This window comes from Hippocampus comes, unplaced genomic scaffold, assembly GCF_001891065.2.
Source record: "Hippocampus comes isolate QL1 unplaced genomic scaffold, H_comes_QL1_v1.1 scaffold87, whole genome shotgun sequence".
Lineage (NCBI taxonomy): Eukaryota > Metazoa > Chordata > Actinopteri > Syngnathiformes > Syngnathidae > Hippocampus > Hippocampus comes.
In genome coordinates this window covers 41,123-59,966 of record NW_017805739.1, presented here as the reverse complement: position 1 = coordinate 59,966, position 18,844 = coordinate 41,123, and the positions used below count along the sequence as shown (strand labels likewise).

Sequence of the window (18,844 nt, the reverse complement as noted above, 5' to 3'; positions counted from 1 at the left end):
TGGGTGTGTGTGTGTGTGTGTGTGTGTGTGTGTGTGTGTGTGTGTGTGTGTGTGTGTGTGTGTGTGTGTGTGTGTGTGTGTGTGTGTACTCCAACTTCCGACCGCCTTCCACGAAGGTCACAATCTTGGAAAATTGCGTGGAACACACCCACTATCAGCACAAGGCGAGCTGTTAGTGCGAACATGCAATCGAGGAACCGCCATCTGGTTTCTATCTTAGTTAATCAGACCAGTACTTTTATTATCATTTCACTTTAATTGTTGCGCTTTAGTTCCTCTTTGTGTGTGTGTGTGTGTGTGTGTGTGTGTGTACTCCAACTTCCGACCGCCTTCCACGAAGGTCACAATCTTGGAAAATTGCGTGGAACACACCCACTATCAGCACAAGGCGAGCTGTTAGTGCGAACATGCAATCGAGGAACCGCCATCTGGTTTCTATCTTAGTTAATCAGACCAGTACTTTTATTATCATTTCACTTTAATTGTTGCGCTTTAGTTCCTCTTTGGAAAAATTATACTTTATTCTCTGTTGTGTTATTTGACTGTCTCTGGTAAACTGGAGGATCTTGAAAAGCACAAAACGTGTCGTCGTTGGTATTTCTGACATGCAGTATTTCTCAAATGCAGGTTCATGGTTCCCGATGATCCACTTGGCCGAGACGGTCCGAACCTGGAGAATTTCCTGCGGTGGTCCCCGAAGACACAGAAAAAACCTCCATGTCCCTACGGTGAGTAAAGTTGACATTTTATTGATTTGAACGCCTCAAAGCAAACACGGTGAAGCGGCATTGAACTGTTATGCTGCACGCAAATGGAATAAGTGAGTCAACCCCGAGTGTAAATGTAAATCCAGATAAAAAGCTTTCTCGCTATAGCTTTAAAGGTCTTTTCAACATTTTGAAATCAGTTTCACAGCGTGGTCTTCTCACAATTTGAGAAGCTACTTTTATTTTTTTTTCACTCGACTTGACCATATTTATCAGGGCTTGTAATCTTCTGTTAATGTGTTTAAGTGTTGTAAGTGTATGTTATTTTGGTAAGATTTGCTTTCTCTGCTTTGCCTCTGATTGTCATGAGCTGCTTGCTGTGTTTGAAAGTGCTTTTAGGTGTCTTTGTTCGTGTGAAGCACATTGAGTTGTCTTGTGTATGTAATGTGCTATATCAATAAAGTTGCGTTGACTTGCCTCACTGTACAGTATCTACCGTCTTTAAACTGTGCAGACTGTCCAAAAATTGAGCTCGCAAAGTCACAGCCAATAAAACGGTATCAAAGTAGCTCCGGCACAATGGTTTGTTTATATGACAACAATCCATTCAGGTACGTTAGCACGTTTCTAAACCGACACTCTTTTATGTTCATTTCACAGGAAAGAAATGTACCTATGGACTCAGATGCAAATATCTCCACCCGGGGCGAGTCAAGCAGTCCAATTGCTTGCTTGCTGATGAACTTCGAGAAAAGGCAAAGGTCCCCTCTGTCAGGAGTCCCGTCCCCAGCCAAAGCCTCTCATTAGTTGAAGATGTGGCAAGGACATTGACCTTGGGCCTTGAGAAAAGCCCCTTGAGGAAAGACAAAGTGATTCACTGCTCGAAGCAGAAGGTCTCGTGTAGAAAGGGGAAGAACAGTTTGGACTTTTCTGAGCATGGCTCTCATAAGCAGCTAGACTCCGGCATAGGGTCGATAGAGAATCAATCAGTGGAGGGTCAACAGGCTAACTGTCATGCGCAGTATGGACCGCCATCTGGTAAATCCCACCCTATGCCCACTTGCCATCCTCAGAGTGCGCCATGCCGCTGTTATCTCCATGACTTTGCCTCGTCGCAAAGGTTCCAAGACCAGCATCTCTATCACAGCCTCGGGCCAGTACATCGGCACAGTGCTGACGTGACACCCGGGGAGTCACGCCGGCGCGCGACCTACGGGGATGAGAGAAAAGTCACCCGGACCAAGCTCCTCGCTATCTTCAGCGCAGACTTGGTGGACGCAGCCATGGACATGTTTCCACTTGTGGTGGACCCTCAGATGTTGGCGGCGGAGATCATCATGATGCAGAGCCAAAATAAGATGAGATGAGGAAGGGTTTGGCGAGAAGATTGTCGTCAGCACAAGCTTGTGTACTTTTTGGACGATGATGCACCTTGAATGCTTTGTTTGAAAATCTGTGAATAATAGTGCGCGGAAGGAGGATATTTGGGCCTGCAAGTGCGCACGTGAATTGTCCTCATGTCAGACAGACTGATTAAGGCATACGTGTTGAAGTGTTTCGATTCTTGTTTTCGTATGATAGGTTGATAAGTTTATAGGAATTACAAATCTAGTGGAAGAGAATTTCAAGACAATTTATTACCCTCCAGTTTTGATGGCTAAATGGGTGTATACAAATCTTTATGGTGTTTGATGATCCCAGAGAGACAGACACTATTTTGCAGTTGCATTCCCACAATTATATTCTCATGGTTACTTCGGAATGGTGGCTTGCTACGTGAGAGAAAAAAAAATGCTGTACTTTACTGTTTGTTCGATGATCTTGAATAAGACGATCTGAAGAATATTGTTAATGTCTCCGCCTGCTGGACGGTTGAGGAACAACATGCAACGCCCCGCGCTCCAGCAGTGGCGGAAGGCAGAGGTGTAGAAATAGTTCGTGTCAATAAATAAATGCAATTGTTACCGAATTTATTATAATCAATTTAAGACACAATTCTTGGCTTTCCGTCCGCGCGCGCGCGCAGAGACGCACGCGCACATTGGCGTGTTGTCTGCCTTCCGCCCAAAGTCAGCTGGGATAGGCTCCCGTAACTGGACCCTTGAATGGATGAATAACTTCATTACCCAGAAGTCAATTCGTCATGGCGCAGCCGCAGTGTCAGTCTCCTGTCAACACAATTACTCATTAAAGAGCTAGCAAAACAAAGGCATTCTGCAGTTATGTAGCACAAATCCGGCGCTCACCTAATATGCTGGGCCCGGTTACCGTAAAATAGCCTTTACGGGTTTGAAAGTGGCTATAGGTCAAGCTTAAGATAGTTGCGGTAGCCACATGCTAACAGGCTAGAGTGAGTTTGCGGTGCGCCGCAGTTTTGTTATTGTCTGTCTCTCGTCTCGGCCAGCGGCGCGAGGGAGCTAATCTGCTGCTGTACCTTTCTTTTTGTATTTTCGATGGTGGACTTTGGCAAATAAACTGCTATCTCCCCTGCTCGTCGCAAAGCGAAGTGTCCAGCTAAGATGTGGCAAAGTGTCGGGCTCACATTGCTGGTCATTGTGGCCACGTTGCTTTGTGTTCTTATCTTCATGTTATGCGGTAAGTTTGGAAGGACGACTGTCTACATGTTTAATTTACATAATACAGTGTCTTACATTTAAGGCCAATGTGCGTCATTGTCAGTGAGCATTTAGACGATTGTGTCCACTTGAAACGAGGATTAACAGTCTTTTACAAGTTTCGATGACGCCCAAGAGTCTATATTTATCTTTTGCTGGCATGTCAGTGACAACTGAAACTAACGCGATACTGCCATCAACCATGTCAGGAATCCCATTTAAACATTTTCATTGTGCAAGTGCACATTATGGATCACATGGCAACAGTTGTACAGTACAAAATTATTGTTATGTACGTGTCTAAACATTGAAAGGATGTAGGTAACACACAAGCAAAAACGTAGTGAAATGGCGAATAGTGCAATAGTATTTCGATACCATTGTTGTTGAGATCGCGTAAAAGTACAAAATACAAATATTTCGTCGCAGCTTGTCTTTGCTGATATGGTAACCTCCAACCGCACGTTTTTTTAAAGAGCCTTGCTGCACATTTCACTTAAATTTAGTTAGCCTGTTAAGACAAGTCATTTTAGTTACGTGTTCTCAATCTGAACACTTGGGGGCACCATTTTAAAGGAATACACAAATAAGAGATGCGAGTCATATTCTAACATACGAAATGCATTTTCATCACGAGTGTTAAAAAAAATCACATTTAGTTTAGATCAGAGTATTTTTGTATTTGCAAATGTATGTTTTGGCAGTCTCTCCTGATTCAAAAGCGCTCCACTGGGTAAGCAGTATGTCCGAAACTATCAAACTGATAATGACAAGAGTGCACATGATGGCCTGGCTTTAACATTGCAATGTTGTTTGCCTCCGTCACAGGTTGGTATGTGGTCTGGCAGCTCTTCTTGTCCAAGTTCAAGTTCCTGCGCGAACTCGTCGGGGACGCAGCCTCCCCGCCGGCGCAGGCAAAGCCGTCCGAAAGCGAGAGCGAACGCGCCGCCACCGCCCCCACGCGCAACCGTCCCAGGACTGCACGGCAAAGAGTTGCCTTCCCAGAGAGCACCATGTAGATCGCCACTGACTACGCACCTTACACTAAATGAGGACCTTTCCCAACTGACACTCAGTTGGTGACCGGACCTGAAAGCCATTTGCAGCGCCATCCATTACGAAGTCAGCCCTTCATTATTAGGCTTTAAAAAAAAAAGTGGGGGGGGGGCCGCCTGTAGTGGCCATGGAGTGTCTGATTTTAAGTCGACATACAACCAATGAACTTCTTGACATTCTTAAATTGCAATGAACTTAAAGTTGTCAACCCTGCGATAGACTTATTCGGGTAAAACAGCTGCTACTACGATCCTAAAAAACACAATGTACACTTGAAGAGTGGTTTACAAGGAGCTGACGAATTTGCGTGGTGTTTTTGATGCTGCTACACACGACACAAGCTGACATCCCGGAGCTCCAAATGGATGCTCCCTTGCTGCAGACAAGCCGACCCCATGGCGTCCAACCCCATCTCGCTCTCCCCGTGTGTTCTGCCCCGCACCAGGGTCAAGTCTAGATGGCGTCCGTGGGTTTTTTTTTTTCATCACATCAGCCCCTTTTAGTACTCCGTCTACAACCGGGCCAAATGCATTGCTGTTTTTGTCATCCTCTTTATTTACAGGTTAACTGTAGAAAATACAACTTGCACCTTTTAATTGATGATGATCATTTCTGTGGCGTAGCCGCTTCAAACCAAACACTTAGAGCTCAGTCCTGTTTTCTGCTCAAATGTATTTTTTTTTAATACATTAAAGTCCTAATTGAATTTGTTTGTTTCTTCTATTTCCAGCTTTAAAGTAAAAAAAAGTGTTGCTTGTGTAAATACCCATTTTTCATTCATCAGGTCAAAACAAAGAAAACACTACAAGTTACTTTCACTATAATACCAATTTGTCGCAGTAGTTTTTAATTACGACAGTACCAAAAGCATTTTAGAACAAAAAGTAATACGAGAGTATTTAAAGAATATGTCCTGGAATAGAACATTATATATTTTTAAAAATATGCAATCCTGAAATAAATGTGGAAATGCCCCCCACTCGAAAAGCCTTACTTATAATGGATAAAGCGCATTAAAACGCAGGGTAAAATTCGTACCGCCCAAGCTTCTATCGGTCAATTTAAAAAGGAAAAAAAATTGAATTATCTGAAAAACTTGATGAGGTGGGGAAAAAAAGTGATGATATTTTTAAATCGCCATCAAAAGGGTGTTTTGGGACACAAAGCCATCTCTGATTTTTGGTACAGTGTTTTATTTTTTTAGTTGAGGTCCTTTCAGCTGCATTTCACATAGTGACCGCTAGATGGCAGCATTGTACTTAAAATCCTCGGTGTATACTACTTTGTTATACGTCCAGGTTTGACCCCCACTCAAGTGCACTTTGCCAACCTTATGCCAACATATTTTATATTCAATTAAATGTCGCAAAAAGGGGACACACTTGTTAACTATGTCTGTATGCTGTTCGTTTCACCACCCATGTACATGTCAGCGATGTACAGTGACAGACAGAACAATTATATACTCTTCCACTAGATGGCAGAAGGTAAATTAAACTGCGTCCACATTGTTACTTTTTTGTTTGGTGCTAGATGCGCTTTTTTTCTGCATGCAAAATATGTGCCTTAGCATGCTACATTCATACCACCCAAATGTGCATGTATGCAATTTTTTTTTTTTATCATCGTGCAAATTCGTTCAACCACGTTTCCTGGATATTCGTGTGCATCCTGCGAGACAACATCCACTTGCAGTTCTATTCTCTGCATGAATTCTCTCTTCCTCTCCTTCAGATTTGGTCTTGAACCTGCAGCTGGGCCCTTCTTTTTTTCTCTCTCTCCCTCTTTGAGAAGCTGTAATTTCAGATTCTGCAAATACTTTACAGGAAATGATTGTGGTAAACCACGGAAATGACATCCCCTCTCCAGTGCTTTTCTCTGCCTCTGTCTGTGCACGTTCTGCTTCTGCAACACGCTCGGCGACACGGCGTCTCCTTGTAGACAAGGTGAGAGAGCAGCTGACGTTTCACTCATTTGTTCACTCCCTCGCTGCAAATGTTCAATCTCAACAGCCCAACACCTGTTCGCTGTCGTCCCTTTGCAGCGTGTCGAAAGACTGCCGACAATTGGGATCAAGCAAAATGCAACCCCAGACAGTTTATTTTTTCGCAGCACTTTGCCGAGTTGTGTAACTGCGGCACAAGGGAGAGAGAGAAAGAAACAGGTCTGTAGTGTTTGGTCTGTAGGGTGACATATAAACACTCGTTGAAGGACGGAAGCTGGCGTCGATTAACTCGAAGCAGCCAGGACAAAAATAACTCCATTGATTCACTGACATGACCTGGTGTTTTCTGTCGTCAATAACTCTTCCACTGAATGCAAAATAACACACTCAGGTCGACGCTTTAATTATTTAGCTCACTCGTAAGATGTGTTCATTTGTTGTGTTTTTCAAGCTGTCCCCAAAAAAACAGTTTTTTTTCTTATCCTTAGCACCTCTGCCTTGACAGTCAAAATGTGTTACTGTTTTATGTTCTCTTTGTTGTTAGCTAGCTTTGTTTCATATTCTGTAAGGTTATTTGAGTCGACGAAAAACAACGACATAACTAAAACGACAATTTAAAAAAAAATAACAACATAACCAAAAATGCTTCACAAAACTACATCTTATGGTTACAAACCTAACGAAAGGCAATTGTAATGACAAGGAAAATATTCATTTTCATCTTTGTCTTAAGTGTATTTAGTTTTTGTATTGCTGCTTTTGTTCAGCCTGTCTCAGCATGTTGTTGTTGTTGCAAGTTACGTTTAGCTAGTTTTAGACATTTTTCCTGTTGTGGTTTGGACTTCAAATTAAATGGCAGCAGATACAGTCAATGTCGTCATAAGGGACAGGAGGGCGAACTTGATGTTTTTTTGTGTTGCCTCTTCCCACATGACATATTTACAACTAAATTAATCGTCTGACTTCTGCTGTAGCGCTTAACCACTGGAAAATTGTTGTATATTTTTATGAACGCACGAGGTAGCTAGCCCAGCACCCTGAGTCATCCTAATAAGTAAATATTGGAGAATGAAAGTGAAGCTTGGATCAATATTCGACTCCACATCGTTTTGCCAATTTTATATATGACTGCTTGCTAGGCAGGCGCCAATCTTTATTTCCCTGCAATTAGTTCAATAAAACTGCTGTATTTCACTCTGGCAAAGCAGATTAGCGCCGAGTAGGACTTTGCTCAAGCCAAATTGAGCTGACATCTTCCGAATTACTATTTAGTCATATGGAGAAGCCTTATAAAAAAGTGATTGCATTTGCAAATTCCTTTTCCTCCTCGTCTCTCCGGAGAGCGCGAGCAGGAATGCGGTAGATAAAAAAAAAAACCCTAAACAAATTGCTTGGCACACAGTGCCAGCCTATGTGAGCTGAAAAGAGGTTTAATGAGATTTTCTGATTGGGAGCTGACGGGGTGTGTGAGGGACCTCGCTGTGATTATGGGTGTCTCTTCTTCGCGTAGTCTCATCTATCAAGAGCAGCCCCTCTTTGGGGAGACGCTCTATTTTATCGAGGTGAAAATAAACCAACTTAGTTGGGTTTAGTAAAGATGAAGTGGAGGAAAAGAATGTTTCCATGTCAGCTAGCTATGACGCGTAACTAGCAAAAACAACTCCCAATGTGAAGAGAGCCTTCGAGCCGGACAAAATGTGTGTTGGCATTTTTGAAAAAAAAAAAAAAAAAAAGTCTCTCATGGCTCAGAGAACGCGTACAAAACACACCATGTCCTCATTTGCCTCTGTCACATCCAATGTTCTACAGGAACGCTGTGGAATTATCCAGCGTCTGCTAGCTTCCAGTGCAGTACACCCTGTTTAGTGAGAAGTCATGCCAGCGCCGTTAAAAATAACCAGTTATTTTTAGAATAGAAGCTATGAATAACTATTTGTGTGTCTGGTCGTGATGACAGTTTGACAGGGAAGAAAAATGAAAATACACCCTCGTTTCCTCATCTATTAGAAAGTTTCCACATTAGCTGCATATTTCTTCAAATTGTCGGCCGTGGTTCAATTGGTAGTACGGCTCGTCCGTTGTGCGAAGGGTTGCCGGTTGAAATCCCAGGCCAAAAGTGTTGGCTGTCGAAGTGCCCTTGGGGAAGATGTTGAACCCCGCGTTGGCTTCAGGTCAGCAACGTAAATGAGAAATTGTTCCCAGTTGCCTTACCAGGTTGGAAAAAAAAAACAAAAAAAACTCTTACAAAAGAGGCCAAGGCTGCTACCTACTAGCCGTAGTTGATGTTAACTTCTCTCTGCCCATTCCCATTAAAACAAACCCCCCCCCCCAAAAAAAACCCAGTTGATGGCATTTGATATTGATGACACTCCTCGTTAGGATTCCTGTTGACGGCATATTACGACAGCGTTAAAAAGTACAAACATATATTTGATATGAAGTACTCTATGAAGCGCATTTTGAGGTGTATAAAGAACTGAAGAAAACAGTGTCAAGGTTATGAACAAGTCTTTATCTGCGGAGAACCACCCCATTTCCCACGTAAACACACACACACACATACACACACACACGGCTATAAACATTAACATAGTCTCGGATCTACTGTCACACATCCAGCAGTACGACACGCCAACGACACTCAATGGGTGAAACGAACATAAGGTGCTTCATAATATATGACTGGAATGTTATGATGAAAAAAAAAGTCCACATAAAACAATCTAGACAAAAAAAATAGAGCAAATATTTACACAACACAACGTTTTTACATCAGGTGGAGGAAAGAGAGTCACCATTTGGCCATTTGAAGCAACTGTTCTTTGAACTGTTGTGCGTGATGTGAGAGATCAGTGACTCTGTCCACCATCTCCTGGATGGCGGGCGTGTTGGGGTAGTTGAGCGCCGCCGTCTTGGTGGCGGCCACCACCGTTTTTAACAAGTCACACAGCACGTTACTGGAGTTCATCACCCTGTTGGCCACCTCGGGGGCGGCGGCCTGCCGGGACAGCGTGTCTCCGATGAACACCAGTTTGTGCGCGCTGAGGATGACGAACTTGCTGTGCGCCACGAAGATGCGCGGCGGCTGCCCGGCGCTCACGCAGCTGAAAAAAGCGTCCACGGCGCTAAGCAGCGTGACAAAGTGCTGCTCGCACTGCTCCGAGTAGAAACCCAGCAGCTGGCGATCCCTCGCGCATGTGCGCGTGGAGGCGGACTGGGACGTCGTCGTCTCCGTTTGGGGGGTGGCGGTCCTGCCCGAGTGTTGGTGAGGCATCCACTGTGAGATGTCGTTCTCTACGGGTTTGATCACCTCCTGCTCCAGCTTCTTGAATTGGTTGATCTGGACAAAAAAAAAAAAAATCACACGACTGACATTAGTTGTTGGTCTTCTGCACCCGGGAGGTCAACAGCGGCAAGGCAGTTTTATTTATATTGCATATTACGTACACGAGATAATTCAATGTGCTTGACAGTGTTGCAAATATTTAAAGGCAAAATACAACATTTAACGGCGAAAGAATAAAAGACCAAAGTAAAATTTTGAAACATTTGCAAACAAAGTACAAAGGTAAAAATTATGAAAACAACAGACAGCGTTAACGTATCCCCTGAAATTATTTTTTTTAAAAAATTACCCCCCCCCCTCGCCCTTCCCAAAAAAAACAAACAGGCCGACATAACTCCCCAATTTTTTTTTACAATTTAAAAAAAAAAAATGAATACAATTATTTTCAAAAAGCTAATAAAGTTTCAATATACGTTTCTCACCAAAAAAAAAACCCTAACATAAAAAAAAAAAAAAATCCGCAAATCTGCAGGTGCTGAACCGTGAGTGGGCTGTTCTGCAGTCATGACAAACTATGCCTCAGAATATTGTTGTCTGCTCAGTTGAAGTATGTTGCTGCTCCGTGTTTCACATTATCATCAATTTTCACATTGTTATCATCAAGCTCGTGTACTTTGGTTTGGCTTTTGAAGTTGTGTTCATCAAAATTATCATCTTTGCCACAGCAGCCAATGTTTTGGGTTAAGTTGCTCAAGCTCACCTGCTCCTGGCCCAACTGAGCTTGATTCTGCTTAATGATATTTTCTTTCTCCAACAGCTCCTTTTGTTGACGCTCAAAGTCTTCTTTGCCCTGCAAGTGGAGGACAGGTAAGTGACAAAAGCCTCAAATATGAACTATTTTTGTTACTCGAGCATACAATGTGTACAAAATACTTTAGACCAGCCAGAAATTAGCTGATTTTCTTTAAACACATTAACACACGATACCAGAAGACCAAGATAATGACATTTCGCCTCCCACACCCACTAAAAAAATATATCAGCCAATTTTTTGCAGATTTTGCAGACCCTCAAATATTGTACATACACTATTGTAGCGTCTGCGTACGTGCGTGTGCATTTAAGAGTCGGGGCCTGGTTGGGGTGGTTTGAGGAATCTGTGGCTGTGTGAGCTGTGGTCGACAACTTCCGTGTGTGTATGCCTGTTGTCTTTACATTGCTTAGGGCATTCAATAAATGGCTGCGAAGCCCATCGGGCTCTCCTTTCCCACATGTGGGGCATCCAAATCCCCCAAAAGGTCAGGGTTATCCCCACTGTCACAGTTGTGCCGGTGTAGCTGCGCAATCGACCTGCAGGTGTACGTAGTCGTAGTCTTCCATCCAGCTTTTAACACACTTCTCGCTGTGGTTCATGTTGTCCTTGTCCTGGCTGGAGGGTACCGGGAAGGGCTTGGTCTGGCCCCCGTAGGTGTCGCTGTCCGATGAGGGCGACGTGAGCGGGTGGCTCATGTTGTCGTCGGGCGTGCTCCCGCTCGAGAAGGAGCCCTCCATGTGCGTCCGTCTGAACAGCAGCTCGGCGCTGTTCCCTATCGTGGAGGCCAGTTGCTTGGCGTCGTCCGGCACGGTTCTGGAGACCATGACGAAGCGGTCCAGCTCGTCGCTCTTGTTGTGATGCTTGCCGGCGGCGGAGGAGACCAAGGCGTTTAGCGCCCAGCTGCTATTCTCCAAGACCTGGTAGATCTGCAGGAGTATCTGCTGAGAGTCCTCCAAGCGTCCCAGCTGCCTCCTCAGCTTGCTGTGAAGGGTGGAGTCGGAAAGGGCCGTAGCGTTGGCCGCAGCCCCTTTCCCGAATACGATAAAGTCCCCCAGACCTGCTCGGACCCTGTCCAGCACCGTGCGGACCTCGTTGGCGTGGCGCTCCATGAAAGGAAAGGTCCTCCAGTGCGGGGATGCCGCCATCGAATGCAAAGCCCCCGCCGAGACCTCCACAGCCTGCTGCAGACGGTACAACCTCTGGACCGCCGTGTCCACGTCCAGAGCCAGGCGGCCCTCGGAACTGGTTCCCGTGGAGGAGGACGACGTGGACATGCTGCTTCGCGTGCTGCCCGTGCTGGAGAACGACAGGCGGTTGACGCCGTCGGACGCGTCCGCGACGGCTCGCGATTCCTGGGCGGGGACGTCGTACACTCCCTTGTCCCGGTCGCCGGGCAAGCTTCTGTGCTGGGAGTGCTGCATGCCCCTCGGGATGTCGTAGACGTCGCTGGGCGAGACCGCCCCGACGGACAGGAGGGCCGTCGGCGGTACGTCGTAGATGCCCTCGTTGCTGTTCTGTTGTTGGTGATGGCCGGCGGGCTCCGCGCCGGCGGGGAAGTCGTAAACGGACTGAGGGTTCTGTGTGGTTTTGGCGAGGGTGGGCGGGGGGACGTCATAGATGCTCTCTTGCATCTGTTTGAGAGGCTGCGGGAAATCGTAGGTGCCCTCCTGCTGGGCGGGGTTGGCTCTGCAGGGTGGCACCGAGTAGACCTGAAGGGCAAGGACAGGCGCGATGTTTACATTTGGGCATGAACAATCGCTCTCATGATTGCGCTAAAAATTGCAACGTCGTTGAATTTATAGCAAAGCGTTCATGTGCTAGTTCACGGAGCGCCATTTGTAACCTCGACTTGAAACCACACAAATTTCGCTTTGGATTCTACAGTGTTGTTCGACCTTTCACAGAAAATGGGGGAAAGAAAAATAATCCCCAACCATCATAGAAATGCACTTCTCAACTTTAATTAGCTACGACACCCGCCATATTTCTGCTTCTAAGAAGCAAACTGCTGGACGTCTGCCTGAAAAAAAAACAAAAACGTAGAAGCTGTGGAAAGTCAAGGGTTTTGTTTTGGATTTTCCCATGGAGGCTTGAGACAGAATAAACCACACTCATGGAGCTTTGGTTCAACGCTTCTGGCAAGCAAAGCTTATTTTCAGCGCGACCGCAAGAATGTCATAAATGTGACGTGTAGCGTATTATTAATTTATCCGTGCCAAATGTGACAAACAGCAGGAACCGTATTAACAACTTGAAAATCGTCGCTTCAAGGGCTGTTCCTTCCTTCCGAAAAGCAAATCGCGTGAGGTCACCCCTCTGCCGGAGTGTTTTATTACCGCTTGCAAAGAAGGAGGGACGTCGTAAACGTCTTGTCCTTGTGTCCTGAGGTCGGCTTGAGATGGGGGTACGTCGTAGATATCCTGGTTGCGCGCGGCTCCGTGCTGTCCAGGGTACGGTGAGCCTAACATTTGACCGGGTGGAACGTCATAAACCTGAAAAAGGAACACAAACAACAAACGTTACATTCTCTGGCTTTTTCCATATTTTCCGCACTATAAGGTACACCTAAAGGCCTTCCGTTTTCTCAAAAACAGACAGTGCGCCCCATAATCCGATGCGCCTTATATATATATATATATATATATATATATATATATAAATAAAAAATGATCAATATTCTGATTTCTTGGGCGTAGTATTTGAAATGTTCTGACAAGCGCTTTGTTACAGCTGCAGCGGTTGTTAAAGCTCGATATAATTACTGTATTGTTTTGTATTCCCATTGGAGTACCTCCATCTAGTGGATGCATCACACAACTGCAGCCACGATTGTGGCTTCTATGCGCCTTATAATGCGGTGCGCCCTATATATGAAAACAGTTTTGAAATAAGCCATTCTTTAAAGGTACTCCTTCGACTCTGAAGCGCCTTATAGTGCGGAAAATACGGTAGTTTAATAAAAAAAAAAAAACATTTGCTTCGACTTTGGAAGGTGATCCACAGCTTTGCCTATTTTCTGGAGTGTTGCAGACCAAACTGGTAAATGGATCATCATTAGCCTCTAAGCAACCAAAACAAACCTTGATCAATTTTTTTCTCCACACAGGATGACGTTCTTAGAGAAGATTTAACTCTGTGTGCGAAAAGAAAGGGACACTTACCCCTTGTGATCGACTGGGTGGGACATCGTAGAGGTCCTGCTGGTTGTGCTGGCCTGGGCTGTAGGTGTACGACTGTCCCACTCTGGTGGGGGTCACCACCTGTCCAATCACAGCGGGGAGAAGTGCAAACAATGAGAGCGGCTGTCTAAAAATGACACCTGGTTTACGGCGGGGCCCAAGACAAATGCTGCCCATTTGCAAACACGCCCTCCCGCCACTCAAGAATCAAAACGTCTGGTTTGTCGAAAACATGGGAGTTGGATGCAAAGGAACCCGAGACTGAAAACTGAAGTCCTAAAAGGTTCTGACGGAAATTGGTGCGAGTCAGTCGCCGTGAGGACATCAATTAGGTGTCGTGCTAACCGGGAGGTTTAGGACGCCGACCGTGCGCTAGCTGTCAGCCCTCGTTAGCATCTCTCTCTCTCTGTCAGTTGTCGGTTGTGTGCTGAACATGGTCGGGTGAAAAGGTAAAAAACAAAGCCTCAAATCAACATGAGTAAGTCATTAGAGAACATTTTTCGACTGCGGCATCACGCGCTGAAGTTAGCGTAACGGCAGCCATTTTCTATACGGTTCATATTGTTCAAGGTCACGAGGAGACGACTCTAGGCTGGTTGCAGGTGAAAACACGGAGACGGGTTTAAGTGAACTCCGGCGAGTGTAGAGAATATAAAACCTGCAAAAACTTGATCCTACAAAACCATCTTTAATTTTTATTATTTTTTTTTTAATGTTTTGCAGCGATTTCGGTTGTGGTTTTATGACGGTTCACGCCACATACTTTCAAATCTCTGCTGCAACGGATGAAGCAATCCAAATAAGAATTTAACGCTGTGCTGCAGACGGGCTTTGAGCATAATAACATGATTACTGCTTGGAAAGCAAACCATCTTGCTGGCTTCTTTTGGATCAGTGACATTTTTTCTTTCCTTTAAATCCGACATCTATTGCCCTTTCCCGTCAGTGCTGATCAGTCCTTCCACACCTCCTAATCCCACTTTTTCCACCGCCGCCCCCTCCTCCTCCTCCACCCGGCACACTGCTTTCTCGTATCCCCTAAAAGCAGAGTTGCAGACCTCCTCGCTGCGTCAGACAGACAGAGGAATTCTGGGAATGTCCTTCTCTGAGCCCAGAACTGCTTTTTCCACCCCCACTTGCTACCGTCGCCTCGCCGGAACGAGCAAGGTTCATGACTGGGTTTTCAAAAATAGGATTTGGTACGAATGCTAGCAGTGGGGAAAGGTCTCCACGTTGGGGGTTATGAGACTTGACTCATAGAATTCACTCTTCTTGAGTCATCATCGAGCCGGCTTACGAGCTAAATAGCATCAGCGATAAGGAAGAAAAGCTCAGCCAGCACGGAACGGGCTTAATGTTTCAGGGAAAGCAGAAGCGGGTTGAGGGGGCGGAGGGGGGGGGGGGACTGGTCTGTTAAAGAGATTCATGAAAACAAAAAAAAGTCAACGGGAGCGGGGATGAGGGAACAGTGAGGAATGGAAAGTAGAGAGTATGTTGCTGAGTATGGAAAGGTATGCCATTCAACGTTGGGAGTCCAGAGCGAAGTTCATATGGTTCCAATCAGTCCGAGTTGAACAAGCTTGAGGTGATTTAAGGTGTTCATTGCTAGCATACCTGCCCACGCAGGCGGCGGCGGCCAGCGGCTCACTAGTGTAATGTACACCGAGGCCGAAATAAACCAGCCGAGGAATAAATAGACGGGCTGCTTCTCGCTCTTCTCGCGCACCGCCGGCCATAGCCTCCCCAAATCTCTGGCCGTATGGAACCGCACGGCGGCAGGCTAACAAAAGTAGCATCTGCGACCGTGTTTGCCCAATGTTATTTCAAAGGAAGTTAATGGACCGCTAGCATGGCGCGGGGAAGCCGAGGCTGCCGGTTGAACTTATTTAAAAGTGAAGCATCTTGATTCCAACATCTTGAAAACGCTCCAAAGATGGAGAAAGCCTGACTTTGCCGTCCTTTGGGAACCGCACTCCAGGCACGTTCCTTTAGCTTTATGTTTCTATCTTTCTAAAAAGTCCAACACCAGACTTTGCTGTCTTCCTTTTTCCTTTCTGTCGTGATGACTTTTGGTAGCTCCTTCACGTAGCTAATTAGTTGGGCCTGAGTGAACCGCATTCTCGACTGCGCCTTGACCTTGCGCTTGCCGATGCATACGTAGCATAACTGCTATGATATCAATCACAGCGATGACAAAATGGACGGATGGGTTTATTTTGTCATCTCCTCTAGAACGGTAAATAAATGCTTTACCATTCCCGACTGCACTGTTGAGACAGTAAAACCAAACTGCTCGGCAGAATGGAAGCTAAAGTAAAAGCCTTGAGACAGAGAGACTGTTAAAGGTCGTGTCCAGCCCCGCGGGTTGAATCTGTGCGTTGGCGATAAGAGGATATCTGGACTCAGCTGCCACATGCAGATGGCAGCAAGGTGTCCGCGTAAGGCCCTCGGTGACCTTTTTCCGCAGGTACGCGTCATCGCCTCAGAGTGCGGGCGCACTCCTCCCTCTTGTTTACCCAGCGCGCTGTTGCTCAGAAGGCGGGTCGGCCGCTGTCATAATTGGTGCTTTGTAAATATTTACCAGCTCCAATGAGGTTGGTGCTTTTTAAGTCGCTGATGGCACCCTTTTTTTTTTTTGTCAGTGCAAAAAAACACAGGCGAGGCGATGACATCATGGATGGCCTCCCCGAGCGACCGAACAAACATTTGCTCCCACTAAGGTGATAGGCTCCAAGGATTCCTTCATGGGGGAGGCAGCGCAAACTGTGTGACTCAAGCGGGATCAGGTTTAGACCGGTGCCCAGAGCGGCTAAACCAATGCGCCGCTAATGCTCCCCTTGTGTGGCGCTGAGTGAGTCACGGCCCTCCTTGCTGTTGGCTTAGCACGTTGGCACGCTCGGGTTTTTGGCAGGTCGGACATTTCGAGAGTCATTCGAGCGTTGTCGTCCTAACATCAACAACTGCTTAGTGAGCTTTCTGAAAACCTTGGATTTTACGGACTGCATCTCAAACGGCGTGGTGATCGAGAAATATGCGAAAGTAACGACAAAAATAACAACCGTGATGGGAGAGAAGTTACATTTAAGACATAAAAAAATAAAACAGTTCAGTTGGCATCTTATTTGCGTACAGCATAACAGCTAAATGCTGATGCACCATGTTTGCTTTGAACGCCAGCCATTAATCCGGGTCTGCTGACCTCAAAACACGACTGGGTTCATACCATGAGCATTTCCGTCATGTATGTCGTCCCCGAGCCATTTAGTGATTGATCGTGGCATAATTTTAAAATCTATTCGACAGCTGATTGGGAGCCGGTATAAATCTTTGAGGACGAGAGTAACATGTTCAGATCTGAGGGTGTCCGGTCAGAAGACCTTTACAGTCATCAAGTCTACTGGAGATAAAAGCATGCAACGAACCTGAGAGTTAAACAATAGGTTTGTTATTATGGTTGTATAACTGCAGTGCATAGTCCTGAGAGTCGTTTGCAACATTTAGTCAAATGATTGGAGAAAAAAAAATGCATTGGATCTCACTATAGTGTGCAGCTCTCTCTGCTTACACAATGATTCACGCTATAAATCAATATAATGAAAGATCTCTTCTGATAAAAGAAGCTCTGTGTGTGTGTGCTTGTGTGTGTGGCTCAAATGAACAGGAAGACATCATATCACGCTCGGTCATTGGGTTTGGAGACGGCCTTTCTTCTCCGTAATGGCTTACTGACATAAATCCACAAGCCTAATGAGACAGCTCACCAATAGATGGCGGTAAAGACACTTCCGGTCCTATTCGGCAACTCCTCCTTCATCCTGATCTCTCCTCCTCCTTATCTGGAGGTTTGACAAAGCTTCGAAGACGCACCACGCAATGACATCAGTTCTGTTAAGAGTACAACTTTTATGGGAGCAGGGAGTGTCTCCGCTTTGATGAATCACTGCACAAAAAAAACCCCCATCTCCGCCACGACCGCTCGGCGTCGCCTCCGAAATGTGAAAAGCCAATTATCCCAAAGTAATGAAGTATTTAATCCGGCGCTGCATCGCTGATAGCTAGCCCCAAAATGCCCAAACGAACTAGGCGACTAATGAGGAGGATCATCTTTCATCTGCTTGGATCAAAAGCGACGTCTCAATCCCGAGGAATGTTGAAAAAAATGACACGCGCCGTTTTGTTTCTCGGGAAAACGTCGCCGCGCATCGTCGTTCCCGGGAGAAAAAGGGGATATTGTGGAGCGACACGTTAATGATTCTTCAGCGCGTACAACCACGAAAAGCTGTTTAACTCATTCAGTACCAGCCAATTCTGGACCAAGTCTGAAAAGACGTTTAAAAACGTCTTTGGGAGTGAATGAGTTTGAAGCTATCATTGTGGAGTTAAAAAAAAAACAAAACAAAACACGTCGACCATCAGGCAAACCCACAGACAAGACACCCAATAGGTCAAATCATTGTTTCCCTTGCAAAAAAATTCCAGCAGAGCATTTCCTGTCACCCAGCCTCACTTTACTTTATGACTCATTTACGAGGAGCGCCGCTCTAAAGCTTCAAGGAGCAAAGTCCTCTTGGTATGCAAACCGGGCCGCAGATTTTTTTTTCTTTCTACAACTGATTTATGAGCTTTCCCCCTCGGTCGCTTCTCGCGGGCCAGCGATCCATCACGACGGCAACAATGGTTCAAGCGTTCGAAGAAGCCGGCCGTGCTCCAGGAAGCGGCAAAAACACAAACGAGCCATTCGGGTACACCTCGCGCGATCACTTTTCCGAGCGTCGCTCCATCGAGGTGTGCGACGCGCCCTCGTGGGCCGTAAACAACTCTCGGTACGCTTCCTCGAGATTTGGGTGGGAGTCCGTTGGTCCCGTATATCTTTACGGCGCTCGGGAAGACATCGGATCTGCGGGTATGACTCGCGTGGGGGGGGGGCGGATTGAGGAAATGCCCATACATGGAGTCGAGCTCTTGGGGGCAGGAAGTGAGGAATGAATAGGCCGTCTGGTAGGCGTAGATAAGACTCTTGGCCGAGGTCTTTGAACTCTGAACCCAACCCATCTTTGAAACACCGTGACCTCAGAGCCTGACTCAAGAGCGGGAGGGGTAGCGCAAGGGACTCGGAGGCAGCGTGGAGTGAAACAAGACGCACCTTTCATGACGCAAGCAGAGAAAGAGGAAACTTGAGAAGTAAGCACAATGGCTTCTCCTCTTTGGGTCACACACACCCCCCCCCCCCGCGTCTCAATGC

The 18,844-nt window shown here is 46.0% G+C and overlaps 3 protein-coding genes and 1 long non-coding RNA gene across 9 annotated transcripts in view; 2 read left to right on the top strand and 2 right to left on the bottom strand.

Annotated features, from left to right (window-relative positions):
- The window catches only part of zc3h12ab (zinc finger CCCH-type containing 12Ab), a 13,477-nt gene extending 10,808 nt beyond the window's left edge, over positions 1-2,669 (top strand). For 4 of the 5 annotated variants that reach the window (XM_019883235.1, XM_019883238.1, XM_019883236.1 and 1 more), the window contains 2 exons: positions 628-728; positions 1,368-2,669. In XM_019883235.1, coding sequence (XP_019738794.1) covers positions 628-728; positions 1,368-2,074 — 808 coding nt within the window. In that variant the 3' untranslated portion in view covers positions 2,075-2,669. The remainder of the gene's footprint in view (positions 1-627; positions 729-1,367) is intronic. The other variant, XM_019883239.1, reaches the window with a different exon arrangement.
- Positions 2,152-4,138, bottom strand: LOC109523836 (uncharacterized). Its single transcript, XR_002169855.1, has 2 exons — positions 3,701-4,138; positions 2,152-2,875 (listed from the first exon to the last, which is right to left on the bottom strand). It is a non-coding gene; the product is annotated as an uncharacterized LOC109523836 (long non-coding RNA).
- Positions 2,870-5,088, top strand: smim13 (small integral membrane protein 13). The gene is made up of 2 exons (XM_019883246.1): positions 2,870-3,302; positions 4,151-5,088. Exons 1-2 carry the CDS (start codon positions 3,227-3,229, stop codon positions 4,339-4,341), a joined length of 267 nt encoding a protein of 88 aa, XP_019738805.1. The 5' UTR covers positions 2,870-3,226; the 3' UTR covers positions 4,342-5,088.
- A 3,726-nt stretch (positions 5,089-8,814) lies between these two features.
- nedd9 (neural precursor cell expressed, developmentally down-regulated 9) overlaps positions 8,815-18,844 on the bottom strand; it is a 29,574-nt gene continuing 19,544 nt past the window's right edge. For both annotated transcript variants that reach the window (XM_019883262.1, XM_019883261.1), the window contains exons 3-7: positions 13,585-13,683; positions 12,760-12,915; positions 10,960-12,132; positions 10,370-10,459; positions 8,815-9,663 (exon numbers count right to left, since the gene is read on the bottom strand). In XM_019883262.1, coding sequence (XP_019738821.1) covers positions 9,115-9,663; positions 10,370-10,459; positions 10,960-12,132; positions 12,760-12,915; positions 13,585-13,683 — 2,067 coding nt within the window. In that variant the 3' untranslated portion in view covers positions 8,815-9,114. The remainder of the gene's footprint in view (positions 9,664-10,369; positions 10,460-10,959; positions 12,133-12,759; positions 12,916-13,584; positions 13,684-18,844) is intronic.